The 11105-nt window shown below is 32.6% G+C and overlaps 1 protein-coding gene across 2 annotated transcripts; it reads left to right on the forward strand.

The window, feature by feature from the left end:
• On the forward strand, window positions 1-6927 carry LOC143044777 (uncharacterized). Of its 2 annotated transcripts, XM_076216937.1 has the most exons (4): window positions 1-830; window positions 3567-3740; window positions 5030-5203; window positions 5996-6927. In XM_076216937.1, exons 1-4 carry the CDS (start codon window positions 713-715, stop codon window positions 6643-6645), a joined length of 1116 nt encoding a protein of 371 aa, XP_076073052.1. In that variant the 5' UTR covers window positions 1-712; the 3' UTR covers window positions 6646-6927. The 2 variants fall into 2 exon arrangements, with proteins under 2 accessions (XP_076073052.1, XP_076073054.1); XM_076216939.1 differs by lacking the exon at window positions 3567-3740.
• The last annotated feature ends 4178 nt before the right edge of the window (window positions 6928-11105 follow it).

Genomic DNA, 11105 nt, shown 5'->3' on the forward strand with positions numbered 1-11105 from the left:
GACAAGTTTGAAATATCATGTTCAAACTTTAAATAAAAACTACTTTATTTAAAGAAAAACTGTATGTTCCTTTGTTTTGGTGTCGGTGCCAACTTCAGTAAATGTTGCTTGATGCATGAAATTTAAAGTTATTTATTAGTACAAAGTTAACTCTGCGATTAGAAGGGAATATACACGTGTATATTATGGCCAAATCATATTCTAACCGTGATGGAGATACTTCAGTCAAAACACTTTTAAGTGAAAATCAAACGTATGAACCGTTGAGGGAGCAGCACTCGGAAGCAACAAATTGCAGGTATGATACCTTGCAAAATTTTCAAAATGCAGAACACAATTATAAAAACTCGAACAGTAGAAACATGGAACAAGAGGATTGTAAAATGGAACAGAATCAAACTTATCAAAGTTTGACCCTTGAATGTCGACTCACTCCGAACATTTATGATTCCACGAACTGTCAGGGCGACGTAGAACATGTGTTTGAAAATTGTGTTAATTCAGAGCCAACATCAAGAATCTACACTTACATTTCTTGTGATACTAATCAAATTGCAGATGTTCAGCAAGGTAATTATTATAGTGATTTGCAAACCCAGGCTTCTTATAATTCTAAATTATATGAGATTGTGGATGGGAAGCAACTGAATCTCACTAAAAATGCCCCTAGAAGTTGTAAAAATATTACAATTTTCGACAATCAGCGAGGAAAATGGTTGGCATGTTTTTTCGTGTTCTTCTTGTGGTAGCTGCCATCGGCTGTGCCGCTGTTTTTCTGTTGACGAAGACCAAAACTGAAGATCCCGACAGGCAAAATATTACGGATCAAGGTATTTAGTCTTTTTATAATACATTTGTTAACAACTAAAATATTGGTTGCATACTCGTTTTCTCAATTACTAGTAGTTAATGCTGAATTGAATTAAAATTTTATCATTTTCAAAATATAGTATCCAAGTTTGAACTTGGTGTGTAATCGTTTGCCTCAAAAATTGTAATTCCTCTTTGTATTGAGTAAAATCTTAAAAGCGTATTTTATATTATTCGAACATACAAAATTTATTAAAAAATACCACACAAATGTTGAATATGTCACTAGACAGTATAATCTCTATGACTAATTTGTTTTTGGGTTTTACTTTTCTACTTCATAAGATAAAAGTCTACAAGAATGTATGCCTCTCTACTCTGACACATTATTCTGACTTCGACATGGTTTTCGATTTTACTCTTAAACGACGATGAGAAACATCAAATGCTATTTTACGTTGTTTTTTAAATAAAGACAACAGTAGTATACCGCTGTTTAAAATTCATAACTCAATAGAGAAAAAAAACAAATCCGGATTACAAACTAAAACTGAGGGAAACGTATGAAATATAAGAGAACTACGACACAACAAAGACACAACACCGAAACGTAGCACACACAGAAACGAACTATAATGTAACAATGGCCATTTTCCTGACTTGGAACAGGGCATTTTATGAAAAAATGGTGGGTCGAACCTGGTTTTGTAGCATGCCAAACCTCCCGCTTTAATGGCAGTGTTAATTATAACCTTAAAAGGACAACATTACACGACAGGGTTACACTAAATAAACAGATAAATGGGAGAAAATATAGGACAGAGAAACAAACGAATAATTGCCATCCAAAGGTAACAGGTTAAAAAATATTTTATACACCAGACGCGCGCTACGTCCACACAAAACTATGCACGGATGTCAAAAGTTTGAAAGCCATAACAACTACCAAGTTGAAGATCGTCGAGGACCAAAAGTTCCAAAAAGTTGTGAGGCCAGGGTTATTCGCCTGGGACAAAATCATCATTATTATCAAGCATAATACATAGTTTTGCAAACAGTAAATTTCATAAAATGACTATAAATTAGATATACATGATTAAACTAAAGTGGTGACTAGCTGTAGAATAAAAAACGAATATACTACAAAATCACAGCCCTGTTAACCTGGTCGATTATCGAACCACGACGTTCCGGTCTCACTGTGATCACGCAACCGTAGGTGATACATCCAGGGATTATAAAGATTATTCAAAATAGATGTATTACCCAGAATAACACAATTTCTACGATACATTAATGTTTGGATATTTCTGTTATTCTCTTTTATTCAAAGCATACATGTTTGATTACATTGTCATTTATTACTGTCAGTATTCTACTAGGAGATATTCTGTATGCTTCATTGTCATCTTCATGGGACATGGTACATAACATAGCTGCGTTATTACATAGGATCTGTAGAAAAGTAAAAAAAATCTAACACAAAGATGTATATGATATACTCTGAAATTAGACATAAATGGGGCAGGAAGATGAATTTAGGTTTCATTGCCATTCATAAACTTGTCAATTATATGATCGGAAATGACTTCGTGTCAAACTTAGTTATGAAAATTTAATTGTTCTATGTGTGTGTTTCGAGACTTATCAGATAAAGTTAGTGACATGTTAAAGACCAAATTTCAAAAAGACATAGTAGTGATATTTAAGAGACATTTCAATATCTTAATCTATCAAACAAGTTTTAAAAGTATGTACAACAGACAGATGCGCGTTAGGTCAAAAGACCCAACTGTGACGCTAGAATCAAGCTAATAACATAAGCAGGCCAAATAAAGAACGAAATCAAAGAAAAAATTATGACAACATAAGTTTAGAATTTTGGACGGTTGACGACCTTATGGTACGGTGGCATTCGGCTGGTATCTACTCTATGGTCGGGTTGTTGTCTCTTTGTCATATTCCTCATTTCCATTCTCAGTTTTACTAATATGTAATGGTCGGCCCTTACAATGTTTTATTGATAGTTATTATGCTAGCGCTGGATTATTGAAACTTTGAATAAGCGATCTAGAATGTCGCCTATCAATGAAACAGTACATTTAAAAAGTTACGATATGCTTAAGCAACATTATTCAAAATGCTGGGGTTTCTTGTGATTAAGGATACATTGAATATTTATGAAAATTAACATTGATATCTCTGGAAATATTCTTTTTTTAAATATATATTATAAAACTCATGCACATGTAGTCGGATTTTGAAATAGTTGAAATTCGATACATGTATATGGTTAACATATTGATGCCATCTGGAATAAGATAAGCACATGTTAAGCGTAACAATAATACTTCTCTGAATTACATACTCTACACAAGGCTCGCGTTTCACAATTGGTTGTATGACTTACATATATCACTACACTAAAGTTTTATACCCTATCCAACTATAAATGTATCATTTGACATTCAATGTTACTCGTATGAAACGTACGCCAAATACACTGACAGAACAATACTTTTGAATTATGTATTAGGAGGAAACGAGCATGCACATCTAAAAACAAAACAAAACTAAATGTTATTAAAGTTTGTCTGAGACATATTTTTTAATATAATTTCTATTCATTTAAAGTCAAATCCAACATTTGATATACCAATAATCCATAGAACTAGTTCATGTAGTAGTATGCCTTTTATATAGATTTATCAAATGATGGAATACACTAATTATGACTTTTCTACATCTAACTGTAGCATTGAATAACACATCAGGATGTGAGTGGGTCACTTGGTCTTCGTGGTCAGAATGCAGTGTTTTATCTGGAAATTGTACACAATATAGAGAAAGATACCAAGATGATACAGCGCAAACATGTAGTGGTAAAACTGATAATGAATCGCGAACATGCAACAATAAATTTTGCCAAGGTACATTTTAAGAAGAGGGTACAGTTGTTAAATTAGAAATTCGTTTTTAATGCAAATTGTATTGGTCGTCTTCGTATATTTTGAAGATGTTTATTTTTCTTAAGGGGAAACGCTATTTGAATTCCAACAATGTTGGGTATTTGATTTCTTCCAATCTAAACCAAACAGTCACGCTTAACTTCGTTTTGAACACAGGAATAGTTGTCTCATATTCAATCTAACCACATGTGCAGCTCCTGATTGGACATGAACATACAAGCTTACGCATCTACTACATCTAGACAAGTGTACTTTAAAGGCGGCAAGTTATTTCGTATCTTTACCGTTTTGTTCCTCTGCCTTTACGATATATCTTTTAAAGAAATAAAACATTAAGGGAGTACTTCGCTTATCAGTTTCAGAGTAATTAACTTTTCAAAACATTAGTTTATATTGATAGGGAAATAATAAAGAGATTCAAAGAGCAAAAAAAATATATAGGTCACCGTGCTTGTTTTCGAGATATAAGCAATTGAAATTTTGGCGGGAAAATATTCTCTCTTGGCTTTTCATAGCTTTATCATTGACAGGTTGAAGTTCTAAAAAACTGTTAAAAAGTAATTAAAATTTTATAAGACTTTCACAGATGGCTTATCATTATACATGTAAAAGATTTACAAATAGAAAAATGGGGGTCACCGGGCAAATTTTTTCAAGGCATTCAAATGGATAAAACCAGAGGATTCCGAAAATCTGACAAAAAATCCAAAACAAGACAAGCCAGCTTCCTTAATAGATTTTTGTTGTAAATATTACATTAATCATGTTAATAAAATGAAACCAGCCATGGACATTTCTTTTAAGACCGATGTTTTGTTTTGATAAAGCAGTACTTTGAAACTTGCAAACTTTGAATACACTTTTTTTTTGCAATATTATACATAATTATTTTTTCAACTCTAAAATAATGAAGTAAATTTAGCAACCGTTTTTTTTTTATATTTATGAACAGTTGTTCAAATAAATCTTGCATGAGATACGAAATGGTATAGATATGAATCTTCCATGGGGTAATGGCCTACATATAAATCTTCCATGGGGTATGAAACGGTATATACATATTGATATTCCATGGGATACGAAATGGTCAATGTTCGAAATGCACACGGAACTAAAATGTCTTTCCAGGGTACGAAACATTAAGGATACGAAATGACTCCAATACTCAAAACTGTCTTTAACATGTTTAAATATACGTATATAAAAATGATGGATCACACTATCATAAACTTTCCTGCTCCTTATCTCAGTGCTCAATAGGCCACTAGTATGTGAATGGGACCAATGGTCATCCTGGACAGAGTGCAGTGTTTCGTGTGGAAATGGTACACAATATAGATCTAGACGACAAAATAGAAGATCAAAAACATGTATTGATAAAGTTAAAAGAGACACAAGAACATGCACTACTACACATTGCCAAGGTAATTGTAAAATTCAACATGATTAAGATATCTTTGTACGTTGCTATCAAAGAAGATAATAAAGATGATCTCATCCTAATGTCTCTGAGCATTTCGTACTTATAAAATTCATTTCTTTTTCTATAAATATTTATCATTTACTCGTCAATGGAAAAGCGGTAAGTAGATCACTTAACAACATCCGTTGAATGTTTCCTATTTTGTAAATGCAGATATAGATGTATGTGTATAGTAAGTAAATGTTTAGGTTATGTTTAGGTTAAAATATACATGTAAAATCACAAAAAGATAATTCTATTTATGCAGTTTTAAGAGACATATATATATGCAATACCTTCCTCATGTCACTTTGGCACCTTGTTGATTTGTAAAGTTGTTATTTGCTTCTTCTCCAATGAGTTCCCACATTTTAAAGTCGATCTCGATTATTACAATGTATTGGTCAGCTTTGAACAAAATGTTGAAAAACAGTAAAGTAACAAAAATTCTGAATTCCAAAGATAATAAAAATCGGAAATACCTTTATCAAATGACAATATCAAATGCTCAAACACATCATAGGAATGGAAAACAACTGTTATATTCCTGACTTAGTACATAAAAATGATTCTGAATAATTTTATATTATAATTTCTCGTTCTTGTATAAATTTATTGAAGTTATAGGGAAATAAAACGTATCAAACATAATGATTTTGATGACCTTTCATTAATTATTATACTATAAAACACTATACATAAAGGTGTATTTATATATATTTGAATAAGTTTTAATGTTTAATTTCTATCCTAGATGGAGGACGACCGATGGACATACGATTCGATCCTTCTACTCTAAATGCGAACTGGTATTTATCAAGTGACAACAGAATACTGAGCAACCAGTGGTCCACGCAAACACAAAAAAGTTCTCCTGGTAGAGAGGCACTACAAAGGTATAGTGGAGTTATTGCAGACCAGTGTTTTGGAAAAGGAAAGAAAATATATTACCGTGTTTCTTATGATTATACTTTGAAAACTGTTTTAACGAACACTAATCTTATTTTAGAAGTAGGTCTTGCACAGCGTGACGAAATTGATCTTAGTTATTTTGTTGGAAATTTACAGGAAAAGGGTTGGTCATTTGCACTGGCCAAATGTGGATCTAAAAACAACATTTGTTTGAGAGCAAAACATCGCAGCACACTAAACATTGAAGATGTATTCAGTGGAAACAGTGAAGAGTTGCAGAAAAATGGTACTTTTGAGGTTCTTTTAGACAGACAGCACAATAAGTTTTCATTGAAAAATTCAAATGCACAAAAACCTGCTATTTCATTTGAAAATGTTGCCTCGAACAAAAATCTTTGTCCTGTGTTCGGAGTTCATAATATACTAAAAGTCAATGTGCAACTCAAGATCATAGACAGTAGAGATGTAACACAAGAACAATTCGAATTATAAATCAGAGAGAGAGAGAGAGAGACAGACAGACAGACAGACACACACAGAGAGAGAGAGAGACAAACAAACAGACAGACAGACAGAGACACAGACACAGAGAGAGACAGACAGACAGACAGACAGACCGACACAGATACAGAGAGAGACAGAGACAGACAGAGAGAGAGGGAAAGACATAATATTATATTTATAAATATTTATTATATAAAGAACAAGAAATTTCATGTTATACGAATAAAAAGGAAATGAAAACATGTTATATAATAAATATATAAAGACTGAGCAGCATGAGTCCTTTTAAGAAATGCCTGTCTAAGATTATTAATGGAAAAAAACGTTACTGATTCTAGGGCACGTGTCATGTTGATCATAGTAAGTACACATTTTGGTAATGCAGTGCGTCTTATTCGATGATGAACTAATCGAGGAAATTGGGGTTTCTAGATACCAGGATTAAAATCATGTACAACAATTTAATTTCAATAAATATCCTTTTTCTATGTTAAGCTTGCGAGGATCTCACAGCACACTGTTTTTTTTCTGTTCTCATAATTATAAAATCAGCCATTGGAAATTCAGCCTTAAAATTTTTGTTGGTGTGTTTGTATCCCTGAAAATTAAAAGATCCCGAAAGGTCTTTAAAATCAGAGAAGCCAATCTTTACTGGCGGAGGAAGCCGAAGTGCCCGGAGAAAACCCCCGACCTTCGATAGGAAAACTGACAATCCTAGTCAGTTAAGATTTGAGTCGAGTGCACCAGCACGAGCGGGGTTCACAATCACAACATCAGTGTTGACTGGCTAGTTGCTGTAGTAAGTACTAAGAGCACTCGGTCACCGAGGCCCCTAGCACAGCTTGGATACAGGATCTTTATTGTTTAATCCGATTGCGTACAGAGTAAAAGCGTTTTTCGTCTAAACAAACTCATCAGTGACGTTCAAAAACGTAGTTTTAAAAACAAAATAAAGTACAAAATTGGAGTGCGTTAAGGGCCAAAATTGCCAAAGGTCTTGCCAAAGAAAGCTGAAGTAATATATTCATGAAAATATCAAGTAATGATTAAGGTAATAAGTGATTTAAATTTCAAACTTTAAACTTCCTCACAACTTTTACGTAAAAATATTTGTTGTAATGTATTACGACGAATATGACAGTAATTCTGATATTCAGTAAGTGCATTGCCTTACATTTCCTTAATACTCTTTAATGTTTTATAATAAGTAAAAACTTGAAAACTTTTTTTTATTCAAGTTTCAATAATGAGTCAATTTTCAACGAAACGCCAGGTGTCCAAAATTATATGTCATGTTTCTATGATGAGTTATTTTTAAACGTCACAATGTGTATGGCAATTCTAATGTAAAAGTGATGTAAATAAGATAGTTTAATGCGGCATAACTCAAATTGTCTCATCATACTAAATCATAACTTAGATTATTAGTACATAAATAAAGGCAACAGTAGTATACCGCTGTTCAAAAATCGTAAATCTATGGACAAAAAACAAAATCGGGGAAAACACACTAAAACTGAGGGAAACGCATTAAATATAAGAGGAGAACAACGACACAACATTCATATGTAACACACATAGCAACGGACTAAGCATTAGACAAAATCCGATGAAAATAACCAATATAACATCTAAACCAAATACATGAATTTGGGATAGAAAAGTACCGTGACACGTCTTATAGTAATGTGAATTCACACTCAAATATAATACAGACACATGAAAGAATAATCTGCACCTTGCAATATAAACATGACAAAGGAAGTGTAGAAACACCTGGAAATCTCTAACAACATAGGTCCATGTACATAAAACAAATATATAAACGAATAATTGGTTAAAATCATCCATATCAAAATCAGAAATGATAAGGAGTACCATCTCAAGAACAGTTTTACAATAATAAAACAGAACTTTAATAAGTTGGAAAACTCTGTTTAGTTTATGATTGTTTTACATATATTTTTAATAAATGAAAGGTATGAGAAAAATGAACTAGAAATAAACTACAATTATTTATTGTATATTTACTATTGCAGTTTTATAATATGCTTTTATAGATGTAAGAAACTGTGGTATGAGTGTCAATGAGAAAACTCTCCATCCAAGTCGCAATTTATTAAACATTACAATTACTGGTCAAAGCAAGGCCTTCAACACGGCGCGTTGGCTCACACTGAACAGCAAGATATACAGGACCACTCAAACAAACAGGAAAACCAACAGAATAATCTATATAAAACACTAGAAATACATTTTATACGAATAATAAAAGGAAATGAAAACAATTTATCAAATAATTAAGGAATGACTGTAATATTTTTTCTGTCTATGAAGAAATAACATAAAAAATGTGGTGCACACTGAATAACGCCCATAGCGGGTTATTTACAGTGTGCACCACATTTTTTATATGTGACAGAAACAATATTACAGTTATTTCTTATAATTTAATTCTAAATTCCATTTTAAACCGTAGAAAACCATGAAAAAACTTTGATGACGTCACGGTCAAATGACTAAATTATGTCTATGGGTTGACAACAAAATAACGTCAGCCAATCAGAAGACGCGTTACATCCAAAATTAAATTATATATATATATAATTACAAAATAAAGACTGAGCAACACGAGTCCTTTTAAGAAATACCTGTCTAAGATTATTAATGGAGCTCTGTAATCGAAAAAAACGTTACTGTTTTTCTACAGCATATGTCATGTTGTTAATAATGAGTACAAATTTTGGTAATACAGTACGTCTCATTCGATAATGAACTAATCGAAGAAAATTGTGGTTCCTAAATTGACAAATCATAGATACCCGGATTAAAATCGTGTACAACAATCTGATTAAATAAATAGCATGTGTCTAGGTTACGCTTACGAGGTTCTCACATCACACTATTTTACTTTCTGTTCTGGTAATTATAACATCAGCTCGATAGGAAAACTGACAATCCTAGTCAATTAAGATGAGAGTCGCGTGCACCCACACGACCGGCGATGAACTCCTAACATCAGTGTTGACTGGCTATTTGCTGTAGTAACTACTTAGACCACTCGGCTACCGAGACCCCTCGGTCAGCTTAATAGACACATGATCTTTATTTTAATAAGATTGCGTATACAGTTGAAGCGTTTTTCATCTCTTAAATAATATTCAGCTGTGACGCTCAAATCAACATAGTTTAAAAAGAAAAATCGAAATTGAAGTGCATCAAGGACCCAAATTCCGAAAGGTCTTGCCAAATAAAGCTGAAGTAATATATTCCTGGAAACATAAAATAATGGTAAATGTATTAAGTGATTCAAACTTAAAGTCACATGAAACCTCAAATATCAAATAAAAAAAAAATGATGCATATGTTTTTTTTTATAGCAAAATGGATAGTTTTCATTTTTAAACTTATTTACATATACTTCTTTAATTTGTCCACATTTGGAAGAAGTTTACTGTTTTTTAATTGCTTGCTTCCAGGGAGCAATTCCCTTACATATTTTCCGTATGGAAAGTGACCTTAGCGTGACCCCTCTCGTAAAAATCCGATGATCGTAATACGCATTGATCTGTCACTGAAATAAACTATATATACTTGTACATGTTAAACACGTCCTCAATATCCATGTTTCTTTGTTGATTGTTTACTATAAGGTGACACAGAGAGAAAAAACAAATGACGATTATACGATGTGTTTGCGTAAAATATGATAAAATCGTGCACACGTGCAAGATTAAGTTGATGATATCGTGTATTGGTGCATTGGTTCAGTATTGGTTTAAATTAGTAACTCTAAAAGAGTAGCGAAAGATACCAGAGAAACAGTCAAACTCATAATCAAAAATAAACTGATAACGCCATTGGCTCAAAATGAGAAAAAAAAGACAAACAGACAATTAATAGTACACAAGAAACAACATAGAAAACTAAAACTGAGCAACACGAACCCTATTAAAACTGGGGTGATCTCAGGTTCTCCGGAAGGGTAAGAAGATCCTGCTCCACATGTGGCACCGTCGTGTTGCTCAAATTATTACAAACCTGGTAAATAGTCTCAGTCTGTAGTGACGACGTAAGAAACATCCGATATCATCTATGAAACGGCTATTCCATAACGGTCAACCAACTCGTGATGGCGTCCGTAATATTTATAAAGGGATGATTCCAACTTCATTATGTATTCAGTAAATGCATCGCATTTCATTTAATCATGTTCATAAATGCTCTTTAATTTCTTTTTTTCTTAATTGACTTGAAAACTTATTTTTCTTCGAGTTTCAATAATGAGTCTATTTTAGACGAAACGTCAGGTGTTGACAATAACACTTGACACATCTGATGTAAAAGTTATGTAAAAAAAAAACAATAGTTTAAGGCGGCATAACTCAAGTTGACTCGTCTGCTATTAATTTGATACTACAGTTTTATTAAATAATACAGAAATACGA

The sequence above is a fragment of the Mytilus galloprovincialis genome, chromosome 9 (genome assembly GCF_965363235.1).
Source record: "Mytilus galloprovincialis chromosome 9, xbMytGall1.hap1.1, whole genome shotgun sequence".
In the NCBI taxonomy this organism is placed as follows: domain Eukaryota; kingdom Metazoa; phylum Mollusca; class Bivalvia; order Mytilida; family Mytilidae; genus Mytilus; species Mytilus galloprovincialis.

Excerpts from the sequence above, each read along its gene's own strand:
- LOC143044777 (XM_076216937.1), top strand. The coding sequence starts at position 713 with ATGGTTGGCATGTTTTTTCGTGTTCTTCTTGTGGTAGCTGCCATCGGC. Across the intron at positions 3,741-5,029 it reads CAACAATAAATTTTGCCAAG|TGCTCAATAGGCCACTAGTA; the intron begins GTACATTTTAAG and ends TCCTTATCTCAG. Across the intron at positions 5,204-5,995 it reads CACTACTACACATTGCCAAG|ATGGAGGACGACCGATGGAC; the intron begins GTAATTGTAAAA and ends TTTCTATCCTAG.